This window comes from Neolamprologus multifasciatus, chromosome 4 (assembly GCF_963576455.1).
Source record: "Neolamprologus multifasciatus chromosome 4, fNeoMul1.2, whole genome shotgun sequence".
Lineage (NCBI taxonomy): Eukaryota > Metazoa > Chordata > Actinopteri > Cichliformes > Cichlidae > Neolamprologus > Neolamprologus multifasciatus.
In genome coordinates, this window is record NC_140442.1 from 31838070 (window position 1) to 31865841 (window position 27772).

At 41.4% G+C, this 27772-nt stretch overlaps 1 protein-coding gene across 1 annotated transcript; it reads right to left on the bottom strand.

Annotated features, from left to right (window-relative positions):
- LOC146520864 (ribonuclease inhibitor-like) lies at positions 1–27367 on the bottom strand (the record flags this gene model as incomplete). Its single annotated transcript, XM_085157633.1, has 6 exons — positions 1–134; positions 809–982; positions 3331–3414; positions 11576–11662; positions 19990–20163; positions 27180–27367. Coding segments are annotated over 6 exons (720 nt in total), but the record flags the coding sequence as incomplete, so codon positions are not given.
- Positions 27368–27772: the final 405 nt, after the last annotated feature.

Sequence of the window (27772 nt, forward strand, 5' to 3'; positions counted from 1 at the left end):
CTCTCCACCTCCCAGTAACATGGCCCAGTCAGAGCGTCTCTACACACAAGCTGCTGCTGCTTCAACCTCTCTGGATCATCAGGACACAGCTGCTCCTCTCTCAGCACACACACCGTCCTGTTTACCACCCCCACCTGCAGAGAGAAGGAGGAAGAGCAGAGGAGATAAACGAGTGTTTCCAAAGACTCTTCATCAGCTGTCAGTCAGTGATGCAGCACATCCAGTATAAAGAGCAGCAGGGACTTCAGTGCTGGGACTGTACTAGGACTCATTGTTGCTTCACTTTTTCTAATCTTTGGATTTTTATTGAAGTTGATGAAAATGCTTTTCCCTCCTAGTTTGAGTTTGGACTTTCACTCATTAGAAGAACCTTGGTGCGTCCACTCTGAGCTCTGTAGGAACCCCAACAACCAGCCCAACAATCAGATGGACGGTTCCAGCTGTTAACTGGAGGAATTCCATCCAAACATCTGCTCTCACTAAATTCTTCCTGACCTACAGACTGTGTTCTTCACTGCTTTAAACTTGGAAATGAATGCAGTCATTGGTCTGCGTGCTGCTTTGTTCAGAGAGCTTATTGGCTGTTGACAGCGTTTGATCAGAGCGTGTCAGCCGTTACTATGGTGACCATAAAGGTCAGAAACAGGAAGTGTTGGTGTCCAATCCTGAAGTCTGTCACTGATCTCCTCTCACAGCTTCACTGAGAAGCTGCAGCTTTACAGGAAACACTGGATCTTTGTTTCATATTGACTGTGTTTAGTACAATACTGCTGACAGCACCACCCACTCACTCCATCACTATACTTACCGCAGAGTCTCCAGTATGTAGCCCGGACTCTGCTGAAGATCAGACAGCTGCTTCACTCCTGGATCCTCCAGGCTATTGTATCTCAGCTCCAGCTCTCTCAGATGGGAGGGGTTGGACTTCAGTGCTGCTGCCAGATAATCACAGCTGATCTCTGACAAATCACAGAGATTCAATCTGTATAAAGAATGAAAGATGTAAGTTTATTAGACAAAGTGTGAGCTTGAAATCATTCAGTGTTTCATCATCTGTTCAGAGCTGAAGAAGGTTCAGAATGTAGAAGTTTAGAAAATGGAAACTTCAAACAGCTGAAGCCAACAGGAAGCAGCTTCAAACAAACACAACAAGAGAAAAAACTCTGAATGTTTCACATTAAAGTCGTACATTTCTCATAGAAACAGGACAAAGACTTGAAAAAGTCGTGTTTTTCCTTCCGGGAACCACAAGGATTCACTTTTAAAGGTGAAGTGTGAAAGAAATGGACATATTTGAAGTCCAACACCTTTTTCCAGTCACATTATTAAAGCAGACAAACTACAAGCTCATTTTCATTCCAACAAGTCATCTTCTGACCTGGACTAACAACACTGGTCTCTACGTACAGCTGGCTGTGAGACCAGTGCTCAGGGAGTGTCTACAAAGTGCAACACTGAAAGAACATCACACACTCATTTGCTTCCAGCACTTTCACACAAACATCTACTGTCATTATTGTCACCAAACTCTGTGGATCCTTTATTGCAAATTCAAATGGGATCAAATGGTCAGACAAAAGAGCGTTATGAGGAAATATTATAAAATGTTGTGTATTAGCAGCAACTTATTGAATCTTTTTCCTCAGAAACCAAACAAAATAATTGACAAACATGTTTTTACAAACTCAGTGTTGGACTTGGATCAGCAGGATAAGCTGATGTTTAAAGGCATTTGAGTCTCGCTGAATGAGAGTCCAGTTATTACTCAATATTTATGGATGACGTTCTTTCAGTGTTGATCTTTGTAGACGCTCCCTGAGCCTCACAGCCAGCTGCACATGGACCAGCTGACATTACCCAGCATTAGAGGCGGCTGTAAAAAAATGGATTTTCCCATTTAAATGGTTTTAATTGGAATAAAACGATGTTGATTGAATCCTGAATCGATGTTTAATATAAATGTATTTTGCCAGAATCTCAGGTTAAAGCTCACAAAAGTATTTCAACAACAACCAAACAGATAAAACAGTAAATGAGAGCAGCTAAATACACAAAGATGGAAACACAGAGCGTGGATCGTTCACTCGACGGCACGTACACGGACACGCCGTCGGGGCTGAAAGTGGACAGCTCACAGATCCTGAAGCTGCAGGTTTCATCTGTCTCCAACCAAAACTGAGTGAACCAGCAGCAAAAGAAGATCCAAACTCTGCTTTACGTTTGACGAACATCGTCATGAATTCTCTCTGACTTTGACGTTTACTTCCTGCACAGCTCTCTCTCTCAGTGTACTTCAAGAACAGTTTACCTTCAAAAATGTGTTTTCTGCATTATTCACTGCTTATTACGCACCAGTCTGCTGTTGTGTTCACTGCTGTCGGCCTCCGAAAACAAAGCCTCATTTCTGCTGTTCAATACTGAAGAAATTTAAACCTTTTAAAATGATCAAGGGAGCTTGCAAAGAAAAGCGTCTGGACTTCTTGAACTTACTTGAAGACGTTTCACCTCTCATCCGAGAAGCTTCTTCAGTTCTAAGGTCAAATGGTGGAGAGTCCCAGATATAAACCTAGTGGGAGTGTCCCCCCACAGAGGGACAAAAGGACCCCCTGATGATCCTCTAATCGCCTGAGCCAAAGTGTGGAACTTTTAAAATGATGACAGATTACAAACTCTCAGCTGTGTCTGTAATCAAACCTCTGTAACTTTGCTTCACTTCAGCAGCATCAGCTCATGTTCACATGTTGATTAATGGTTTGCTTCAGTTTTTGATCGACTGCAGAAGATTTTGAAGGTTATCTTCTATAAAAAGCCAGAAGAGGAAAATCTGCTTCATGTGTTTCCGTTTGATCCTCAGTGACTTTGACACAAAGGCCTCTGCTGTGATGATCACACCTCTGATCAAGTCTCACAGTGTCAGCTTTGTTTTTATACATATGGATATGTGCTGATAAATGATCAGAGTTAGAATATTTCCCACTGTCTGCTGTGTGCCGTGACCTTTGACCTGCTAAAGACAGTCAGCTGTGGATTATTCATTGTTGTGTCTGATACTTAGAACTGTGAGGAAGAAGCTACACAGTTAATCAGGGTCCCCTCTCTCTGAATCAGGAAAGGTGGGCAGGCCGCGGGCCATACGTTGAGTATCACTGTTTGAAATGTGAACATTGTTCTGCTGCAGTCAATGGACTAAACCAGAGAAGAAAAAAACAGACTTTACCATGAAGATCCTCAGTGTGGATCAGTATAATATCAGCCTGATGTCTGCAGTTTAGTGTCAGCACAACATTCACATCATATTCATCTCAGCACAACTAAAACATGCTGACTGACCTCAGAGTTTCAAGTCCACATCCTGGACTCTCCAGGAAACCACACAGATGCTTCACTCCTGGATCCTGCAGGTTGTTGTTGTATCTCAGGTCCAACTCTCTCAGATGAGAGGGGTTGGACTTCAGTGCTGCTGCCAGATAATCACAGCTGATCTCTGACAAACCACAGAGACTCAATCTGTATAAAGAATGAAAGATGTAAGTTTATTAGACAAAGTGCTTAAAATCATTCAGTGTTTCATCATCTGTTCAGAGCTGAGGTAGGTTCAGAATGTAGAAGTTTAGAAAATGGAAACTCCAAACAGCTGAAGCCAACAGGAAGCAGCTTCAAACAAACACAACAAGAGAAAAAACTCTGAATGTTTCACATTAAAGTTGTACATTTATCATAAAAACAGGACAAAGACTTGAAAAAGTCGGGTTTTTCCTTCCAGGAACCACATGGCTTCACTTTTAAAGGTGAAGTGTGAAAGAAATGGACATATTTGAAGTCCAACACCTTTTTCCAGTCACATTATTAAAGCAGACAAACTACAAGCTCATTTTCATTCCAACAAGTCATCTTCTGACCTGGACTAACAACACTGGTCTCTATGTGCAGCTGGCTGTGAGACCAGTGCTCAGGGAGCGTCTACAAAGTGAAACACTGAAAGAACATCACACACTAATTTGCTTCCATCATCCAACCTGAAGAGGAAATAGAGACACCTCCCCTTCACAGTAAAAGCTGCTCCTTTTGGACACAGTATCAAAGAAAGTCTACAGTATAACATAGAAAAGCCAGAAAAAAAGTTTTGGTTGTTTTTAAATTGTGCAGAAATGAAACTACACTAAGCTCAATTATGTGACAGACATTTCATCCCATGTCAGTTTGGCCTCATCCGGTGCCGGATTATCCAGCACACACTCTGACCACAGGCCCAGGGGCCACGCACAACTGGGGTCAATCCAAGAGACAGGACACAAACCAACACAATAATAAAAAGCACCATGTGATCTTCTTACATCTTCAAGACAAACATAGTAAAAACATGAGCATATTTGTTTCCTGATAAAATGATGTGACAGGTAGAACAGAGTAAAGTGGTGGTGTTACAGCCTTTCTCCCCTCTGCTGCCGAGGCTGTTAGTCTCTCCCAAACTCAGCTACAGGACTTCCAAATGAATGAAAGCAGCAGAAGTGGCTTTACAAATGAAAGAGGAAGAGGAGAAGAAGAGGAGAGGGAGGCCACCCTGACCATCACTCCAGCTGAAAACATCGCACTTCCATTAAAGTTGGTGATAAAATGTTGAGCAGGATGAGCTGCTGGCTAATCTGGAGGCTGTAGCAGCAGCTCACAGTCACAGTGGATTTCCACTCATGAAAAAGCTCTGGCTGCTTCATTTCTCATCTCATATCAGAGACTTTAAAGCTTCAAAGCTGTACTGTGATGCTTCCATATTCCAGTGAGGCCTCCATAATGATTTCAGCTGTTCTGTACACACACTGTGTGCCCTGTATGGCTCAAAGTCTCTGCAGCCTGTTTTTATCTGCTATCATCAGATCTTCATCATCCTCATTCACATCCCTCACACACTCTACAGCCTCATCAGCACTGACTTCATCTTCACTGACTGATGGAGCACAACATGAACCTGTGGAGGCTGAAACACTGTCCTGTCAAACATCTCCCTGTCACCACTCCACTTCTGTCAGCCTTTAAATGAACCCTGCTCAAGCCTGTCACTTCTGTTTGGAGCCAAAACGAAAAACTGTTGTTCAGTCGTTTGGAAAGACTCAACATTTCTGAAAGCACTCAAGCTTCTTCACATTTGTCTTCAGACACATCCTGAACATTTAGGAACTAAAGAAAGTTTCAAACATCAATCAAAGACCTTGTGAGCAATTAGAAATTATTTTTGCTGCTATTGTTAATAATTATCATCATTACCATTGCATTAATAATACAATCTGCAGCATTGATATTGTATTCAGATGTTTAAACATATTGGTACCCAATTAGCCTTTACTACAGGTGCAGTTATAACCACTCTAAACTGTTGAGTTGAATCTATAATCCTAAATGCTTTTGAATGCTTGTTATAATCTGAAATGTGTATGTGCTGGCCTTCTGTCTGGTGGAAAAGGTTACAAGTTTCAGCTGGTGAGGCAAGAGGTGAAACTGAGTGCATTTCATGCTGACAAACACACAGTAGACTTTATCTCATGTATAGGTGAGAGGTTAATCATGTTTGCTTGCAACTCTAAAATTGTCTCTGTAGAAGAGGAATAGTTTCTTGCTGTCTCTGCAAAAAGAGGAACAGTTTGATTTTACAGACGGGAAGTGAAAGTCAGATGACAGGAAGCATCTGCTGTGGAGGTGGAGACAATGTTATTTTTAAACTGTCTTAAGTCATTGTGGTTTTGAAACCTATGTATGAACTGTATCTGAGTGATGTTTAGGGGTGTAGTAAATTTAAGCCCAGAAGGTATAAAACACCTGCTTATGCTCTGTAAGTTGGGGATCGGCGCTGTCTGCGTACAGCGGGCGATCTTCCCACGCGTGTCATTAAAATCATCGTTTGACTCCACCCGGCCGGACCAGTGTTGTTATTATGAAAGTTGATTACCTCCTCTACCCCTCCTCAATATTGAACCTAACAACCATAAATATAGAAAAACAACAACAGCCGCAGTCAGTGAACTCACCTCAGAGTCTCCAGTCGACAGTTTGGACTCTCCAGTCCAGCACACAAAAGCTTCATCCCTGAATCCTGCAGCTTGTTCTCACTCATGTCCAGCTCTGTCAGATGGAAGGGGTTGGACTTCAGAGCTGAGGCCACAACTTCACAGTGAGTCTTTGAGAGTCCACACCGAGTCAGTCTGTGATGATGGAAAATATAAAATGTGTTATTATAAAAGCAGAAAATCTGCATTATAAATACAGACTGAATCTATATGAAGACAAAAACAAAGACGCGAAAACAAAGGCGGACTGCAAATTGTGCTCAGCGAAATTGTCCAGAGGAGGCTCAAAAGGTAGCGCATTTAACACAAGTAATTTAATCAAGCACCAAAATCCCAACACGACAACGAGTACAAAGAGTTTACCCACGCTTATTTACCCATGCTTATTAGCACAGAGGAGCATAGCTGATGCTATAGCAGTGGGGCGGAAAAAAGTTGGGCATTTTAAACATTCCGCCTTAGCCTACTCCCGCCTCGAGGACATTCAGGGACAGCTCAACCAGCCAATAAAGAGACTGCAGCAGGACGTACAGATGCACTGGAACAGCATGTATTACATGCTCCAGTCCTTCATTGAGCAAAAGCGAGGGCTGGGCGTGTATGTGTCCGAGCACGAACTCCCTGACTCTCTCACCTCTCACCAATGGGCTCTTATGGAGACGACTGTTGCCATCCTCGCCCCCTTTGAGGAACTGACTAAAAAAGTGAGCAGCTACGACGCACTAGCCTCTGATGTCATCCCAGCTGTGACTGTGCTAGTGAGACTTCCAAACAGAGAAACAGACGAGTAAATACCTCTCAGCCCCATGTAGCAGTGTGGAAAGTGAAAGGCTTTTTAGCTCAGTGTCACACATTATAGATGAAAACAGAAACAGTCTGACTGCTGATAATGCAGAAAAGCTAATTTTCTTAAAAAAAAACCTGCCACTCACTTTTTCTCTCCATTAAGTGAGTCATCTTAGACTTGATGTTAATACCTACCTCAGTTGCACTGACTGCCACAGTTCTATGTTGGTGGATGTTGTCAGTTTATTCAAATATTGTGCACTAAATAGCAAAGATGTTTATTAATGCCCCTTGTCCAAAGCGGCAGAGTTTACAATAAACTGAAAACAATACTTGAGTGGCACTGTCACTGTTTAAATTTTTTTTCACAATTATTTATTCTCTAATATGTTGTATACAACATGCTTTTCATTTTAAATAAATGTTCTTAATTCCAAACCAGTCCCTTGTTTTGTTTTTTTTTAACAAAAAAAATTTAATTTGTTAAATTAAAGGACTAAAGCTGTTACCTGTAAATTTAAATCATGTTTTTATTAAGTACTCGGTATCAGTATCTGTATCGGTATCGGCGAGTACTGAAATGCAAGTACTTGTACTCGTACTCGTTTCCAAAAATTGGTATCGGTGCATCCCTAATATATATATATACATATATATACAAAACAAAAAACACCCAGCACGCCCCTGCGGGCGGTTTATCCTTCAAGCTCGGGTCCTCTACCAGAGGCCTGGGAGCTTGAGGGTCCTGCGCAGTATCTTAGCTGTTCCCAGGACTGCGCTCTACTGGACAGAGATCTCCGATGTTATTCCCGGGATCTGCTGGAGCCACTCGCCTAGCTTGGGAGTCACCGCACCTAGTGCTCTGATTACCACGGGGACCACCGTTACCTTCACCCTCCACATCCTCTCGAGCTCTTCTCTGAGCCCTTGGTATTTCTCCAGCTTCTCGTGTTCCTTCTTCCTGATGTTGCTGTCATTCGGAACCGCTACATCGATCACTACGGCCGTCTTCTTCTGTTTGTCTACCACCACTATGTCCGGTTGGTTAGCCACCACCATTTTGTCCGTCTGTATCTGGAAGTCCCACAGGATCTTAGCTCGGTCATTCTCCACCACCCTTGGGGGCATCTCCCATTTTGACCTCGGGACTTCCAGGTTATACTCGGCACAGATGTTCCTGCACACTATGCCGGCCACTTGGTTATGGCGTTCCATGTATGCCTTGCCTGCTGGCATCTTGCACCCTGTTGTTATGTGCTGGATTGCCTCTGGGGCATCTTTACACAGCCTGCACCTGGGGTCTTGCCTGGTGTGATAGACCCCAGCCTCTATGGATCTTGTACTCAGAGCTTGTTCTTGTGCTGCCATGATTAGTGCCTCTGTGCTGTCTTTCAGTCCAGCTTTGTCCAGCCACTGGTAGGATTTCTGGATATCAGCCACTTCCGCTATCTGCCAGTGGTACATACCGTGCAGGGGCCTGACCTTCCATGATGGTTCCAGCCTCAGGGTGGTGGACTTGGGGTGAAACCCTCAATGCATGGTAAGGAGCTTTCTTGTCTTTATGTCAGTGGCTTCTATCTCCTCCTTTGGCCAGCCTATTACCCCAGCAGGGTACCTGATCACGAGCAGGGCGTACGTGTTGATGGCCCGGATCTTGTTCTTACCGTTCAACTGACTCCTCAGGATTTGCCTGACCCTCTGCAGGTACTTGGTGGTTGCAGCTTTTCTAGCGGCCTCTTCATGGTTCCCATTCGCCTGCGGGATCCCCAGGTACTTGTAACTGTCCTCTATGTCTGCAATGTTGCCTTCTGGTAGTTCAATCCCCTCAGTTCTGACTACCTTCCCTCTCTTTGGAGTTGGCCTCTAGTGTTGTACGCCACATCCCCATTGAGTTCTTGATGAAGGCTCTTAGGGTCCCATTGATCTTGTACAATTCTAGGCATTCCAGTATTCAGCTGTGGGGCATTGAGTCATAGGCCTTCTTGTAATCAGTCCAGGCAGTGCACAGGTTGGTCAGTCTGGTCTTGCAGTCCTGGCTGACTGTTCTGTCTAACAGTAGCTGGTGGTTTGCGCCTCTGGTATTCTTGCCTTGCCAATTCCTTTCTGTGTCCCGCTCATGTATTGACCCATGTGCCTGTTCATCTTAGCCGCTATGATGCCTGACAGGAGGTTCCATGTATTACTGAGGCAGGTTATTGGTCGGTAGTTGGAGGGGACCGGTCCCTTCTTGGGGTCCTTGGGGATCAGGACTGTCCGACCTTCGGTTAGTCATTCCGGGTGTCCCTTGTTAACTAGCAGCTGGTTTATTTGTGCTGCCAGACGCTCGTGGAGTGCAGTCAGCTTCTTTAGCCAGTAGGCGTGAACCATGTCGGGCCCTGGTGCTGTCCAACTCTTCCTACTGGAGACCCTTTCTTGTATGTAAATATATATATATATATATATATATATATATATATATATATATATATATATATATATATATATATATATATATATATATATATATATACACATATATGTGTGTATATATATATGTGTGTGTGTGTATACATATATATATGTATATATGTGATGTGTATATATATATACATACATATATGTGTGTGTGTGTGTGTGTGTGTGTGTGTGTGTATATATATGTATATGTATATATATATTATCGTATCTTTACAGACAGTTATAAATCTTAAAGCTCCATGATGGACAAAATCCAACAGATGAAGAGAGCAAGCACTGTCATTCATATAAATCATGTCATTTTAATACAGAGCGGGTAAAAAAAAAAAAAGTGGCAGCAACAAGCTTTTTCCTGTGAAACATGATCTGTTCCTGGAAGAGAAGCCCAACTTCAGCCTCAGTGTCTTTATTAGATGTTCAATGTGTGGCTTATAGGAAAGACTGTCATCAATCACAATACAGAGGTATGTGTACGAGGCCACAGCCTCTGATTTGGACTCCTGAGATCAAATATATTTTCCTTTGGGTTTGTTTTCTTCCCATTTGTGGCTTTAATTTAGTGTTACATCCTGTTTGTTTGCTTCCATCTGTATACATGTCCAGTTTCATGGTTATGTTTCTATTCTTACATTGCTGTGTGATCACTGTTCCCTCTGCTAACTGATGTGACCTTTTGTATCTTACACTGATACTGGTCATATTTGTTTCTGCGCCTAAAAGATAAAAGGTTTACCATGCTAAAACACAGCTCCACCTCCTGCAGTTCTCCCTCTGAACCACTAGATGTCTCTGTTATCTAAATGAAGACGTGCAGCACAGCAACCACAGCAGTGCTCAGATCACACATGTCCTGTTATTATGTATAAAAGCATGAAACAGGTGAGACAGGTGGGATCAATATTAATGTTGTGGAAATATATGAAAAAGCAACAGAAGAGTCAAATCATTTTGTGTTTCTAGAAACATCTTTCAGCTCATAGCTGCTCACAGACTGTATTTACAAGTGACAAACTGCAACTCTACAGTACATCTACAGTATATATCAAATATATTCTGTATTCAAATCTATTGAGTGATGTTTGAAAGTCTTTCCAGGTGAGTTTGATCCAGGAGGGTCTGAAGCCAGAGTCAGACAGAGACTGTGCAGAGACTGTAGAAGGACAGAGCAGCAGAAGAGCAGTCCAGATACACTGATGATCCTCTGTCAGATCCAGAGGGACACACAGGGACGATGCTGGACTCTACATTGTGTCTGACAGTGGAGCTGTTCTCAGAGCAGTTCACTCTGCAGCACTCACAGTTATCTGCACTTCTTCTCATTCCTCTGTCAGTCACTGCTGGATGAAGCTCTCCTCTCCTCTCCACCTCCCAGTAACATGGCCCAGTCAGAGCATCTCTACACAAAAGCTGCTGCTGCTTCAACCTCTCTGGATCATCAGGACACAGCTACTCCTCTCTCAGCACACACACCGTCCTGTTTACAATCATCGCCTCCACCTGCAGAGAGAAGGTGGAAGAGCAGAGGAGATAAACGAGTGTTTCCAGAGACTCTTCATCAGCTGTCAGTCAGTGATGCAGCACATCCAATATAAAGAGCAGCAGGAACTTCAGTGCTGGGACTGTACTAGGACTCATTGTTGCTTCACTTTTTCTAATCTTTGGATTTTTATTGAAGTTGATGAAAATAAGAAAATTAAAAAAAGAATAAAAAATGTTTTTCCCTCCTAGTTTGAGTTTGGAATTTCATTCATTAGAAGAACCTTGGTGCATCCACTCTGAGCTCTGTAGGAACCCCAACAACCAGCCCAACAATCCAGATGGACGGTTCCAGTTGTCAACTGGAGGAATTTAATCCAAACATTTACTTTCATTAAATTCTTCCTCACCTACAGACTGTGTTCTTCACTGCTTTAAACTTGGAAATGAATGCAGTCATTGGTCTGCATGCGGCTTTGTTCAGAGAGCTAATTGGCTGTTGACAGTGTTTGATCAGAGCGTGTCAGCCGTTACTATGGTGACCATAAAGGTCAGAAACAGGAAGTGTTGGTGTCCAATCCTGAAGACTGTCACCGTTCTCCTCTCACAGCTTCACTGAGAAGCTGCAGCTTTACAGGAAACCCTGGATCTTTGTTTCATACTGACTGTGTTTAGTACAATACTGCTGACAGCACCACCCACTCACTCCATCACTCTACTGACCCCAGAGTCTCCAGTTTGTAGTCTCCTGAAGATCAGACAGCTGCTTCACATCTGGATCCTTCAGGCTGTTTCCCAACAGGTCCAGCTCTCTCAGATGGGAGGGGTTGGACTTCAGCGCTGCCAGAAAATCACAGCTGATCTTTGACAAACTACAGAGCTCAAATCTGTATAAAGAATGAAAGATGTAAGTTTATTAGACAAAGTGTGAGCTTGAAATCATTCAGTGTTTCATCATCTGTTCAGAGCTGAAGAAGGTTCAGAATGTAGAAGTTTAGAAAATGGAAACTCCAAACAGCTGAAGCCAACAGGAAGCAGCTTCAAACAGGAAACTGTGCAGAGTTTCAGACTTATATGACCTGATGCAGCCATTTGGTTTTTGGAGATTTGAATCTCTGTTCTGTGACTAAGTCCTTGAATCATTTCTTCCAGTTGGTCCAACAAGACAGACTAAGTATTGGACATGTGTTGTGGCTCCATTAGGGGAGCTTCTAAATGTGATGTGATGGACCCTCTGGGTCTGTCAGGTCACAGCACTGAAGAGAGCTCAAACTGGGCACACAGTTGTTCCAGTCTGGACCAAAGACTCTATACTGGGACTGAGGGACTGCTTTGACTGCACCCACTGGGACTTTTTAAAGGCTCATGTTCTGACTTAGATCATTGATTTCTACTTACATTTCTTTCTGGGAAAAATGGGGATTACTTTGGAAACAGGAAGTATTTTCCACAAAAAGCAGCCCTGGATTAGTAAATCACTCCAACATGTTCTCAGGCAGAAGAAGCTGTCTTGTTATGAGGGAGAGAAGAAAAAGATAGAGGCACAGAAACTTGCTCAAAGAGAGATAAAGCAGCTAAAATCAGGTGTAAAAGTAAAGCAGAGGATGAGCTGAATAAATGACACTCAAGGCTGGCTTGGAAAGGAATGAAGTTTTTCTTGTTTTAATAAAGGGAACAGAAAATATGGCTCTGAGCAGCTGCATGTGCGACAGTAAATGGTGTGTGTGACAGGAACTTTACATGCCCATAAAAGGAACTGACTGTGTCAAGGGAGCACCCAGGGAGAGAAACAGACGAGTTAAACTCTAGGCAGATGAATCAAATGGAGGTTTTAAGAATAGAAATGAAAAGGATATTAAATGTATGCTTTAGTGTGTCAGTACAGGTGGACTTCTCTCAACCTGGAACCTTGAGTACAGCGGCAAAAGGATAGATTAACAGAATTCGGAAGAAAACAGGCCAGGTTTTGGCTAAAATTTTACAGCTTGACCTCTCACTTTGTCCCTATCCTGAGAAGAAGCTCAAGGACCGTTAATCTCCTGATGAAGACCGACAGAACATCGTGGACTTGAAGAATTAACAGCAGGCAAAAGACAGTGCAACTGAACCATTAACACTGACGACGACTGACAACACCAGCAGCATGTAAGAATTGTGAATTACAGGCTGGGCAGTTGAACAGTGGGATAAAGAACTGTGGGAAAGCACTGGACACTGATTTTCAGATTTGCCATGCTTGGAGCAATCTTGAAAGAGACGACTGAAAGTAACAACAGAGAAGCAGAAACCACGTGATGAAAACATGCACGGTGAACTGCAGGCTGGTAAGAGCAGGGTGACATGACTGTCTGAAGGCACTGAATGTGATATTTTGCCAGGCTGGGACTTGATCTAAAAGGAAAATACTGAAAAGACCAACGGAGAAGAAACAGAGAAGCAGCAAACAGTAGACTTGGGACTAAAGTGGCTGGAGATTTAAGGCCACAAAGGACAATGTGAAGAGAAGACGGAGACCAGTGAGAGGTGAAGCCCAGACGAGTTCGACTGCGAGGATACAGGGTATAATTGGGTTGAAATTGAAGCCTGAACTCATGATGGTTTAGAGATGTCCCCCAGATCACAACAAAGAGGTAAACAGAAAATAGAAAACACACCTACACAAATTGTTACATGTGAAATTATTTTTGGAAAGAATCAGAAGTGAGATAGTTTGAATGCAGAAATCAGTGAAAAGATGCATGAATTAAGCCTGGTTATAACATACATATGCAATGAAGAAGCAGCTTACACTCAATTAATATGACCACATAACATAAATGCAATGAAGAAGCAGCTTACACTTACATGCATGAGATAAATTGGTATTTCTGACCAGAGAGAGAGAAACGGGTAGTTTAAGCACTCATGATAATAATGAAAATGTTTCAGTTGTGTTATTTTCAGGGGCAAAGCAGACCTGGATCAATTTTCCACATGCAGCGGTCGGAAGAAAGTTATAGGTTAACATCACTGGACATGTTAAGGCAAGTTTCTGGTTGAATTGTTCACAGCACCTGAGTCCATTAACCTCACAAGCAAGCTCTGACCTATGGCTGAGGACAAGGAATGCTGTTATTTCAGGTGGGAAATTAAAATTTGGGTTAGCAAATTTGGGAAAGAGAAAACTGACTGTTTAAGTGGAGAATTGTGAAGGAGTCGGAAAAACTGCAAAAAGCAACATATGCAAAATCACATACACAAGCAGAAAATGCATTAACCTTACAAGGACGAGCTCATGAAGATTAATGCATAGATATTGATTAAACCAGGCTAAGAACACAAACATACACAATGAAAATCAGCTTGCTACTTGTATGAGTGTTTAAATGGTGTGAATGTTTAATAAAATACACTTAGAGCTTGAAGTTGAGGAATAACTCAAAGAAGCTATATGACAAAGGGAGTGAGTTATGGAAAAGAAAAGTGATTAAAGTAGTTTTTATAAGAGTGACTTAGGAGTGCTCTTGTACTGATTGATCAAAGCAAGTGATTAGTATAGAAAGAAAATGAAAATAATTCAATAATGTGGTAAGGTTTAAACATGTATTTCTCTTGTTACGGCAACTTCTTGAGATATGACTCGGTATGCAAATTAGCTGGAGTGAGTGGTGACGAAGAGGCTTCCTGTGTGTCTGTGTGACTGAGGCTTTCAATTGAGGAAACAGAGCAGTGACTGAAGAGGATTACTTGGTGAAATATAATGGTAAAGTAACAGGTTTTGTTGTAATGTGTTCTGTTGTATTGGGTTTACATCTTATGCTGAATCTAAGTATGTTACAGTGCATAAAGGGGGCGATTGTTGTGTGCAAATTGTGTGGTTTTAACAAGATTTTCGGCGTATTGAGGAGGTGAAATTATGTCAGTTGACCTGGGAGTGTCAGGACTCTGGTGGCAAAACTTTTGTGTGTTTAAGATTTTTGAGGTTGTTGTTGTAGTGATGGGTTGATTCTGTCCGTTAGGTTTGGTTTGTTTTTGGTTTTTCTTGTTTTAATAGAGGGAGTTTTAGTAAACATGGACATGTCTAAGAGGGGCCCATTATTTTTGTAACAGTGCACTTAGAGAAAACCTGTCAGGTGCTAATAATAGAGCTAATAATCAGCTAATAATCAGCTCTCATTTCTCATCTTGTTCTAAGCAGGCCTGGAACAGTGAATAACAGCTCTGACAAACTCTCGGGAGAGCAAATATAAGGTCGGCTTTCCAGATTACAACTGGCTGAGAAGGCTACCTGTGGGGATCTAATCAGGTTGAAAGTCCCTGTCTAAAAGGATTGTAGCGATTCAATCCAGTCCAAAAGCATAAAGAACTATTTTCCTAGAAACAAAATAAGACAAATGAATGAGCTCATGTTGCTGAGGGTGGAGAATATGATTACTTGCGCGGGAGTCTCCACTATTAGCAAAAACCTGGTGTGAATGCATGTGAGTGAATTTGTGTGACTGGACCAAAGTTGGGATGACTAACTTTTTTTAATTTCCTAAGCTTGGGTGAAGCATTTTTAGTTGAGCATTTAGTTTGATACATGAGATGTGTCAAAAAAGGGGGAATTTAAGGTTTGATTGGAAATAGGTTTTAGGATCATTTTATGACTTTTGGGTTTTTGATAATCTAGATATGCTAAAACTGAAGCAGAAATTGTTATTTTTATGTTAAGGTTAAAGGATTAAAGTGAACTGAATCCTGTTTAGAAGATAAAATGCCGGTGTTTATAAGAAGCAGTGTACAAAACTTTAAGTGATATGTTTTTTTTATTGATTAGCATTCAAATATCTCAGTGAAGACAGAACAAAGATTTACCACAAAGCAAGAAAGCATGAGACAAGGCTAATCAAAAGGTATTGGCTGAAGCATTTGCTTATTACGCCAACCCTTTTAACAAAAGATCTTTTAGCATGCAGCTCCTGTACACAGGGCTCGAAGCAAATAATAAAATTCAATTCAATTCAATTTCATTTATATAGCGCCAAATCACAACAAATGTCGCCTCAAGGCGCTTCATAGATACAGAGAAAAGCCCAACAATCATATGAGGGAAACTGTGGGAATAAAAGATATGGGGAAACTAGTGAAGATTGTAGGAGTAGAAAATGTTTGATTTCTTCTAGAAGAAGTGGTTATAATGTAGGCTTACACATACAGATATTACATAGATTTATTTTTAGAATAGAGGAGAGAGTTTATACGTAGAAATGATTTTTTACATATTGCACTTTGGTGCTTATTAAAGAGTTGTGGCTCAGTCTATTGAAGGTTGTAAACTTCACTGAGCGCGATGTCTCAGTTGATATATTGAGGGAGGCTAAGAGCATAGAAGGCCGCACATGCGTACAAACACATAGAATCCATAAACCTGTCAGGCTAAAGGCCTGAAATTCATTTAGCTTATAACTGACTCTGGCTGAAAGAGGAGAAACTTGTTGATATAATTCGTGCCATTAACAAAAGAGGTCACTGTGGAAGCTAACTCTAGTTTATAGAGGAGCAAAATGAAATAAAGATGCTATATCAAGAACAGGTTATGACACAGGAAATGTGAGTTTAAAATGAAGATAGTGTTAACACACTGGAGCTGTTTTTGGGCAGCGTTTAGCTATGATGAAATTTATGTATTAGTAATTGCTTATATGTTTAAACTTAATTGATTGTTGGTTGTTCTCTCTTTGATCTTTCGGTGGAATAGGCGCTTGTAATGATTTTCTTGTGATCTATTGTGAAAGGTGACTATTAGGTCAGAGTTGAGGCACTTGCAGCAGCGACAGTTTTGTGTACAGGATGTTGATGATCAGATAAGGGAAAATAGAGCGAGCAACAGGAAACATATGCAGGGACGTGAAAGCAACGCTTTAAGAGTGTTAAAATGATGATTACTGAGATGAGTAACGTTGAAGAATAAGTATAAATAATAGTTAATAAGTCAAAAGATAATTAGGTTCATGCTTTTGATTAAAGAGTCCCAGACATAATAGGTTGAACCAAGTTTGAATAAAGAGAACAATTGATGAACATGATAAGTTAGGGAGGAGTAGGAAAAGGTGTTTTGTTCCCTTTGCAGGACATCTCGGCTACCACAGGGGGTGAGGATCTTGGAGGCCAGAGACCTGACGGACCACAAGAGAGGGACCCAGAAAAAAACCTAATCTCATGCATGGAGTGTTCTCAAGTGGGAGCTGACGTTTATTACTGGACCACCTAGATGACATTCAATTCAATTCAATTCAATTTTATTTATATAGCGCCAAATCACAACAAAAGTCGCCTCAAGGCGCTTCATAGATACAGAGAAAAACCCAACAATCATATGACCCCCTATGAGCAAGCACTTTGGCAACAGTGGGAAGGAAAAATTCCCTTTTAACAGGAAGAAACCTCCGGCAGAACCAGGCTCAGGGAGGGGCGGCCATCTGCTGCGACCGGTTGGGGTGAGAGAAGGAAGACAGGATAAAAGACATGCTGTGGAAGAGAGACAGAGGTTAATAACAGATATGATTCAATACAGAGAGGTCTGTTAATACATAGTGAGTGAGAAAGGTGACTGGAAAGGAAAAACTCAATGCATCATGGGAATCCCCCGGCAGCCTACATCTATTGCAGCATAACTAAGGGAGGATTCAGGGTCACCTGGTCCAGCCCTAACTATATGCTTTAGCAAAAAGGAAGGTTTTAAGCCTAATCTTAAAAGTAGCGATAGTGTATGTCTCCCGAATCCAAACTGGAAGCTGGTTCCACAGAAGAGGGGCCTGAAAACTGAAGGCTCTGCCTCCCATTCTACTTTTAAATACTCTAGGAACAACAAGTAGGCCTGCAGAGCGGGAGCGAAGTGCTCTAATAGGGTGATATGGTACTACAAGGTCATTAAGATAAGATGGGGCCTGATTATTTAAGACCTTGTATGTGAGGAGCAGGATTTTGAATTCAATTCTGGATTTAACAGGAAGCCAATGAAGGGAAGCCAAAACGGGAGAAATATGCTCTCTCTTTCTAGTCCCTGTCAGTACTCTTGCTGCAGCATTTTGGATTAACTGAAGGCTTTTCAGTGAGTTTTTTGGACATCCTGATAATAATGAATTGCAGTAGTCCAGCCTGGAAGTAATAAATGCATGAACTAGTTTTTCAGCGTCACTCTGAGACAGGATATTTCTAATTTTAGAGATGTTGCGCAAATGGAAGAACGCAGTCTTACATATTCGTTTAATATGTGCGTTGAAGGACATATCCTGGTCAAAAATGACTCCAAGGTTCCTCACAGTGTTACTGGAGGCCAAGGTAATGCCATCCAGAGTAAGAATCTGGTTAGATACAATATTTCTAAGCTTTTCAGCGCCGAGTACAATGACCTCAGTTTTATCTGAGTTAAGAAGCAGAAAGTTAGTGGCCATCCAAGTCTTTATGTCTTTAAGACATTCCTGCAGTTTAACTAATTGGTGTGTGTTATCTGGCTTCATGGACAGATAGAGCTGGGTGTCATCTGCATAGCAGTGAAAATGTATGCTATGTCTTCTAATGATGCTGCCTAGGGGAAGCATGTATAATGTAAACAGAATTGGTCCTAGCACTGAACCCTGTGGAACTCCATAATTAACCTCAGTGTGTGAAGAGGACTCTCCATTTACATGCACAAATTGGAGTCTATTAGATAGATACGATACAAACCACTGCAGTGCAATACCTGTAATACCTACAGCATGTTCTAATCGCTCTAATAGGATATTATGGTCAACAGTATCGAATGCTGCACTAAGGTCAAGAAGGACAAGCACAGAGATCAGTCCACTGTCAGAGGCCATAAGAAGATCATTTGTAACCATCACTAAAGCTGTTTCTGTGCTGTGATGAACTCTGAAACCTGACTGAAACTCTTCAAATAGACCATTCCTCTGAATAGACCATTCCTCTGAGGTTGTTGTCTTATTGGCTGAGCCACAAGACTGCTAGAGAGGGTCAGAGCAATGACACAAGTAAAGTGTGGTGACCCTCTTTTTAAGGAAAGAGAGGGTCACCAAGAGAGGGAGTGTAGGGATTAGAGAAATAATTTGCTGCTATTGTTAATGATCATCATCATTACCATTGCATTAATCATACAGTTTACAGTATTCATATTGCATTCAGATGTTTAAACATATTGGTACCCAATTAGCCTTTATTAGAGGTGCAGTTATAACCACGTTAAACTGTTGAGTTAAATCAATAATCCTAAATGCTTTTGAATGCTTGTTATAATCTTAAATGTGTACGTGCTGGCCTTCTGTCTGGTGGAAAAGGTTACAAGTTCAGCTGGTGAGGGGAGAGGTGAAACTGACTGCATTTCATGCTGACACCCACACACACTCACACAGTAGATAGACTCATTTATAGGTGAGAGGTTAATCATGTTTGCTTGCAACTGCAAAATTGTCTCTGCAAAAAGAGGAACAGTTTCTTGCAGGGTGTGGGTCTGATGTTCCAGACGAGAAGTGAAAGTCAGAATGTTGACAGGAAGCATCTGCTGTGGAGACGGAGACAATGTTCTTTTAAACTGTGTTAAAAGTCATTGTGATTTTGAAACCTATGTATGAACTGTATCTGAGTGACGTTTAAGGGGCGTCAGTAAATTTAAGCCCTGATGGTATATAAAGCATCTGCTTATGCTCTGTAAGTTGGGGATCGGCGCTGTCTGCGTACAGTGGTGATCTCCCCACGCGTGTCATTAAAAATCATTGTTTGACTCCACCCGGCCGGATCAGTGTTGTTATTTTGAAAGTTGATTACCTCCTCTACCCCTCCTCAATATTGAACCCAACAAGCCCAACAATCCAGATGGACGGTTCCAGCTGTTAACTGGACGAATTCCATCCAAACATCTGCTCTCACTAAATTCTTCCTCACCTACAGACTGTGTTCTTCTCTGCTTTAAACTTGGAAATGAATGCAGTCATTGTTCTGCGTGAGGCTTTGTTCAGAGAGCTGATTGGCTGTTGACAGTGTTTGATCAGAGCGTGTCAGCCGTTACTATGGTGACCATAAAGGTCAGAAACAGGAAGTGTTGGTGTCCAATCCTGAAGCCTGTCACCGTTCTCCTCTCACAGCTTCACTGAGAAGCTGCAGCTTTACAGGAAACCCTGGATCTTTGTTTCATATTGACTGTGTTTAGTACAATACTGCTGACAGCACCACCCACTCACTCCATCACTCTACTTACCGCAGAGTCTCCAGTCTGTAGTCTGGACTCTGCTGAAGATCAGACGGCTGCTTCACTCCTGAATCCTGCAGGTTGTTGATGGTCGGGTCCAACTCTCTCAGATGGGAGGGGTTGAACTTCAGTGCTGCTGCCAGATAATCACAGCTGATCTCTGACAAACCACAGACCTCCAATCTGTATAAAGAATGAAAGATGTAAGTTTATTAGACAAAGTGTGAGCTTGAAATCATTCAGTGTTTCATCATCTGTTCAGAGCTGAAGAAGGTTCAGAATGTAGAAGTTTAGAAAATGGAAACTCCAAACAGCTGAAGCCAACAGGAAGCAGCTTCAAACAGGAAACTGTGCAGAGTTTCAGACTATATGTCCTGATGCAGCCAGTTGGATTTTGGAGATTTGAATCTGTGTTCTGTGACTAAGTCCTTGAATCATTTCTTCCAGTTGGTCCAACAAGACAGACTAAGTATTGGACATGTGTTGTGGCTCCATTAGGGGAGCTTCTAAATGTGATGTGATTGGCCCTCTGGGTCTGTCAGGTGACAGCATTAAAGAGAGCTCAAACTGGGCACACAGTTGTTCCAGTCTGGACCAAAGACTCTATACTGGGACTGAGGGACTGCTTTGACTGCACCCACTGGGACTTTTTAAAGGCTCATGTTCTCACATAGATCATCGATTTCTACTTACGTTTCTTTCTGGAAAAAATGGGGATTACTTTGGAAACAGGAAGTATTTTCCCCAATAAGCAGTAAATCACTCCAACATGTTCTCAGGCAGAAGAAGCTGTCTTGTTATGAGGGAGAGAAGAAAAAGATTGAAGAGAGATAAAGCAGCTAAAATCAGGTGTAAAAGTAAAGCAGAGGATGAGCTGAATAAAGGACACTCAAGGCTGGCTTGGAAAGGAATGAAGTTTTTCTTGTTTTAATAAAGGGAACAAAAAATATGGCTCTGAGCAGCTGCATGTGCAACAGTAAATGGTGTGTGTGACAGGAACTTTACATGCCCATAAAAGGAACTGACTGTGTCAAGGGACAACCCAGAGAGAGAGAAACAGACGAGTTAAATTCTAGGCAGATTAATCAAATGGAGGTTTTAAGAGAAGAAATGAAAAGGATATTAAATGTATGCTTTAGTGTGTCAGTACAGGTGGACTTCTCTCAACCTGGAACCTTGAGTACAGCGGCAAAAGGATAGATTAACAGAATTGGGAAAAAAACAGGCCAGGTTTTGGCTAAAATTTTACAGCTTGACCTCTCACTTTGTCCCTATCCTGAGAAGAAGCTCAAAGGACCGTTAATCTCCTGATGAAGACCGACAGAACATCGTGGACTTGAAGAATTAACAGCAGGCAAAAGACAGTGCAACTGAACCATTAACACTGACGACGACTGACAACACCAGCAGCATGTAAGAAAAGCACGTGATGCAACATGTACTCTGAATTACAGGCTGGGCAGTTGAACAGTGGGATAAAGAACTGTGGGAAAGCACTGGACACTGATTTTCAGATTTGCCAGGCTTGGAGCAATCTTGAAAGAGACGACTGAAAGTAACAACAGAGAAGCAGAAACCACGTGATGAAAACATGCACAGTGAACTGCAGGCTGGTAAGAGCAGTGTGACATGACTGTCTGAAGGCACTGAATGTGATATTTTGCCAGACTGGGACTTGATCTAAAAGGAAAATACTGAAAAGACCAACGGAGAAGAAACAGAGAAGCAGCAAACAGTAGACTTGGGACTAAAGTGGCTGGAGATTTAAGGCCACAATGTGAAGAGAAGACGGAGACCAGTGAGAGGTGAAGCCCAGACGAGTTCGACTGCGAGGATACAGGGTATAATTGGGTTGAAATTGAAGCCTGAACTCATGATGGTTTAGAGATGTCCCCCAGATCACAACAAAGAGGTAAACAGAAAATAGAAAACACACCTACACAAATTGTTACATGTGAAATTATTTTTGGAAAGAATCAGAAGTGAGATAGTTTGAATGCAGAAATCAGTGAAAAGATGCATGAATTAAGCCTGGTTATAACATACATATGCAATGAAGAAGCAGCTTACACTCAATTAATATGACCACATAACATAAATGCAATGAAGAAGCAGCTTACACTTACATGCATGACATAAATTGGTATTTCTGACCAGAGAGAGAGAAACGGGTAGTTTAAGCACTCATGATAATAATGAAAATGTTTCAGTTGTGTTATTTTCAAGGGCAAAGCAGACCTGGATCAATTTTCCACATGCAGCGGTCGGAAGAAAGTTATAGGTTAACATCACTGGACATGTTATGGCAAGTTTCTGGTTGAATTGTTCACAGCACTTGAGTCCATGAACCTTACAAGCAAGCTCTGACCTATGGCTGAGGACAAGGAATGCTGTTATTTCAGGTGGGAAATTAAAATTTGGGTTAGCAAATTTGGGAAAGAGAAAACTGACTGTTTAAGTGGAGAATTGTGAAGGAGTCGGAAACACTGCAAAAAGCAACATATGCAAAATCACATACACAAGCAGAAAATGCATTAACCTTACAAGGACAAGCTCATGAAGATTAATGCATAGATATTGATTAAACCAGGCTAAGAACACAAACATACGCAATGAAAAGCAGCTTGCTACTTGTATGAGTGTTTAAATGGTGTGAATGTTTAATAAAATACACTTGGAGCTTGAAGTTGAGGAATAACTCAAAGAAAGCTATATGACAAAGGGAGTGAGTTACGGAAAAGAAAAGTGATTAAAGTAGTTTTTATAAGAGTGACTTAGGAGTGCTCTTGTACTGATTGATCAAAGCAAGTGATTAGTATAGAAAGAAAATGAAAATAATTCAATAATGTGGTAAGGTTTAAACATGTATTTCTCTTATTACGGCACCGTCTTGAGATATGACTCAGTATGCAAATTAGCTGGAGTGAGTGGTGACGAAGAGGCTTCCTGTGTGTGTGTGTGACTGAGGCTTTCAATTGAGGAAACAGAGCAGTGACTGAAGAGGATTACTTGGTGAAATATAATGGTAAAGTAACAGGTTGTCATGTTTCGGCTGTGTCCAGGCAGGAGAAGGACCCAAACGCAAGACTCACGACAACGAAATTAAACTCAAAAAGCTGCTTTATTGCAGGATGGCATGGAAAACTAAACTAGGACATGGATAAACTAAAACGCAAGGAAACACAGCCATGAGGTAGACTACGACACTGACAAAGAGAAACACAGGGCTTAAATACACAGAGGGATAACGAGGGAATGAGACACAGAAGGAGAGCACAGCTGGGAGTAATCAGGCTGGACGAGACAAGGGAAGCAAAACTAGAAACACTCACATGAGACGTGGACCTTCAAAGTAAAACAGGAAACACACTGACTGAACTCAAAACATGTAAACTTAACACCAACTGAGACAGAACATACGGAGCTGAAACATGGGACAGAAACGCAAAGTAGACACAACATGAACATAACGACGCCCACAGGGAAAGAGCAAAACAGACCACCAAAGCACAGGACCTCTTTCAAAATAAAATAGGAAAAAATGAAACACTGACATGACTACATAAACTTGACAACATAAGAAACAGACATGAAACACATGAAGAATAAAGGAGACTTAACACAAGGGTTGAAAACACAAGGGGAATATAATAAGCAAATGAACATAGAAATCTAATGAGCTTAAACATAAACTATAAACATCAAAATGAACTAAAACTCAAAACGCTGGGTCATAAGACCCAGGATCGTGACACAGGTTTTGTTGTAATGGGTTTTGTTGTATTGGGTTTACATCTTATGCTGAATCTAAGTATGTTACAGTGCATAAAGGGGGCGATTGTTGTGTGCAAATTGTGTGGTTTTAACAAGATTTTCGGTGTATTGAGGAGGTCAAATTATGTCAGTTGACCTGGGAGTGTCAGGACTCTGGTGGCAAAACTTTTGTGTGTTTAAGATTTTTGAGGTTGTTGTTGTAGTGATGGGTTGATTCTGTCCATTAGGTTTGGGTTGTTTTTGGTTTTTCTTGTTTTAATAGAGGGAGTTTTAGTAAACATGGACATGTCTAAGAGGGGCCCATTATTTTTGTAACAGTGCACTTAAAGAAAACCTGTCAGGTGTTTTTTTTGTTTTGTGTTTTGATGAGCTAATAATCAGCTCTCATTTCTCATCTTGTTCTAAGCAGGCCTGGAACAGTGAATAACAGCTCTGACAAACTCTCGGGAGAGCAAATATAAGGTCGGCTTTCCAGATTACAACTGGCTGAGAAGGCTACCTGTGGGGACCTAATCAGGTTGAAAGTCCCTGTCTAAAAGGATTGTAGCGATTCAATCCAGTCCAAAAGCATAAAGAACTATTTTCCTAGAAACAAAATAAGACAAATGAATGAGCTCATGTTGCTGAGGGTGGAGAATATGATTACTTGCGCGGGAGTCTCCACTATTAGCAAAAACCTGGTGTGAATGCATGTGAGTGAATTTGTGTGACTGGACCAAAGTTGGGATGACTAACTTTTTTTAATTTCCTAAGCTTGGGTGAAGCATTTTTAGTTGAGCATTTAGTTTGACACATGAGATGTGTCAAAAAAGGGGGAATTTAAGGTTTGATTGGAAATAGGTTTTAGGATCATTTTATGACTTTTGGGTTTTTGATAATCTAGATATGCTAAAACTGAAGCAGAAATTGTTATTTTTATGTTAAGGTTAAAGGATTAAAGTGAACTGAATCCTGTTTAGAAGATAAAATGCCGGTGTTTATAAGAAGCAGTGTACAAAACTTTAAGGGAAACTGTGGGAATAAAAGATATGGGGAAACTAGTGAAGATTGTAGGAGTAGAAAATGTTTGATTTCTTCTAGAAGAAGTGGTTATAATGTAGGCTTACACATACAGATATTACATAGATTTATTTTTAGAATAGAGGAGAGAGTTTATACGTAGAAATGATTTTTTACATATTGCATTTTGGTGCTTATTAAAGAGTTGTGGCTCAGTCTATTGAAGGTTGTAAACTTCACTGAGCGCGATGTCTCAGTTGATATATTGAGGGAGGCTTAGAGCATAGAAGGCCGCACATGCGTACAAACACATAGAATCCATAAACCTGTCAGGCCAAAGGCCTGAAATTCATTTAGCTTATAACTGACTTTGGCTGAAAGAGGAGAAACTTGTTGATATAATTCGTGCCATTAACAAAAGAGGCCACTGTGGAAGCTAACTCTAGTTTATAGAGGAGCAAAATGAAATAAAGATGCTATATCAAGAACAGGTTATGACACAGGAAATGTGAGTTTAAAATGAAGTTAGTGTTAACACACTGGAGCTGTTTTTGGGCAGCGTTTAGCTATGATGAAATTTATGTATTAGTAATTGCTTATATGTTTAAACTTAATTGATTGTTGGTTGTTCTCTCTTTGATCTTTCGGTGGAATAGGCGCTTGTAATGATTTTCTTGTGATCTATTGTGAAAGGTGACTATTAGGTCAGAGTTGAGGCACTTGCAGCAGCGACAGTTTTGTGTACAGGATGTTAATGATCAGATAAGGGAAAATAGAGCGAGCAACAGGAAACATATGCAGGGACGTGAAAGCAATGCTTTAAGAGTGTTAAAATGATGATTACTGAGATGAGTAACGTTGAAGAATAAGTATAAATAATAGTTAATAAGTCAAAAGATAATTAGGTTCATGCTTTTGATCAAAGAGTCCCAGACATAATAGGTTGAACCAAGTTTGAATAAAGAGAACAATTGATGAACATGATAAGTTAGGGAGGCGTAGGAAAAGGTGTTTTGTTCCCTTTGCAGGACATCTCGGCTACCACAGGGGGTGAGGATCTTGGAGGCCAGAGACCTGACGGACCACAAGAGAGGGACCCAGAAAAAAACCTAATCTCATGCATGGAGTGTTCTCAAGTGGGAGCTGACGTTTATTACTGGACCACCTAGATGACATGAGGTTGTTGTCTGATTGGCTGAGCCACAAGACTGCTAGAGAGGGTCAGAGCAATGACACAAGTAAAGTGTGGTGACCCTCTTTTTAAGGAAAGAGAGGGTCACCAAGAGAGGGAGTGTAGGGATTAGAGAAATATTTTGCTGCTATTGTTAATGATCATCATCATTACATTGCATTAATCATACAGTTTACAGTATTGATATTGTATTCAGATGTTTAAACATATTGGTACCCAATTAGCCTTTATTAGAGGTGCAGTTATAACCACGTTAAACTGTTGAGTTAAATCAATAATCCTAAATGCTTTTGAATGCTTGTTATAATCTTAAATGTGTACGTGCTGGCCTTCTGTCTGGGGGAAAAGGTTACAAGGTTCAGCTGGTGAGGGGAGAGGTGAAACTGACTGCATTTCATGCTGACACCCACACACACTCACACAATAGATAGACTCATTTATAGGCGAGAGGTTAATCATGTTTGCTTGCAACTGCAAAATTGTCTCTGCAAAAAGAGGAACAGTTTTTTGCAGGGTGTGGGTCTGGTGTTCCAGACGAGAAGTGAAAGTCAGAATGTTGACAGGAAGCATCTGCTGTGGAGACGGAGACAATGTTCTTTTAAACTGTGTTAAAAGTCATTGTGATTTTGAAACCTATGTATGAACTGTATCTGAGTGACGTTTAAGGGGCGTCAGTAAATTTAAGCCCTGATGGTATATAAAGCATCTGCTTATGCTCTGTAAGTTGGGGATCGGCGCTGTCTGCGTACAGCGGTGATCTCCCCACCCGGCCGGATCAGTATTGTTATTTTGAAAGTTGATTACCTCCTCTACCCCTCCTCAATATTGAACCCAACAAGCCCAACAATCCAGATGGACGGTTCCAGCTGTTAACTGGATGAATTCCATCCAAACATCTGCTCTCACTAAATTTTTCCTCACCTACAGACTGTGTTCTTCTCTGCTTTAAACTTGGAAATGAATGCAGTCATTGTTCTGCATGCGGCTTTGTTCAGAGAGCTGATTGGCTGTTGACAGTGTTTGATCAGAGCGTGTCAGCCGTTACTATGGTGACCATAAAGGTCAGAAACAGGAAATGTTGGTGTCCAATCCTGAAGCCTGTCACCGTTCTCCTCTCACAGCTTCACTGAGAAGCTGCAGCTTTACAGGAAACCCTGGATCTTTGTTTCATACTGACTGTGTTTAGTACAATACTGCTGACAGCACCACCCACTCACTCCATCACTCTACTTACCGCAGAGTCTCCAGTCTGTAGTCTGGACTCTGCTGAAGATCAGACAGCTGCTTCACTCCTGAATCCCGCAGCCAGTTGATGGTCAGGTCCAGCTCTCTCAGATGGGAGGGGTTGGACTTCAGTGCTGCTGCCAGATAATCACAGCTGATCTCTGACAAACCACAGACCTCCAATCTGTATAAAGAATGAAAGATGTAAGTTTATTAGACAAAGTGCTTGAAATCATTCAGTGTTTCATCATCTGTTCAGAGCTGAAGAAGGTTCAGAATGTAGAAGTTTAGAAAATGGAAACTCCAAACAGCTGAAGCCAACAGGAAGCAGCTTCAAACAGGAAACTGTGCAGAGTTTCAGACTATATGTCCTGATGCAGCCAGTTGGATTTTGGAGATTTGAATCTCTGTTCTGTGACTAAGTCCTTGAATCATTTCTTCCAGTTGGTCCAACAAGACAGACTAAGTATTGGACATGTGTTGTGGCTCCATTAGGGGAGCTTCTAAATGTGATGTGATGGCCCCTCTGGGTCTTTCAGGTCACAGCACTGAAGAGAGCTCAAACTGGGCACACAGTTGTTCCAGTCTGGACCAAAGACTCTA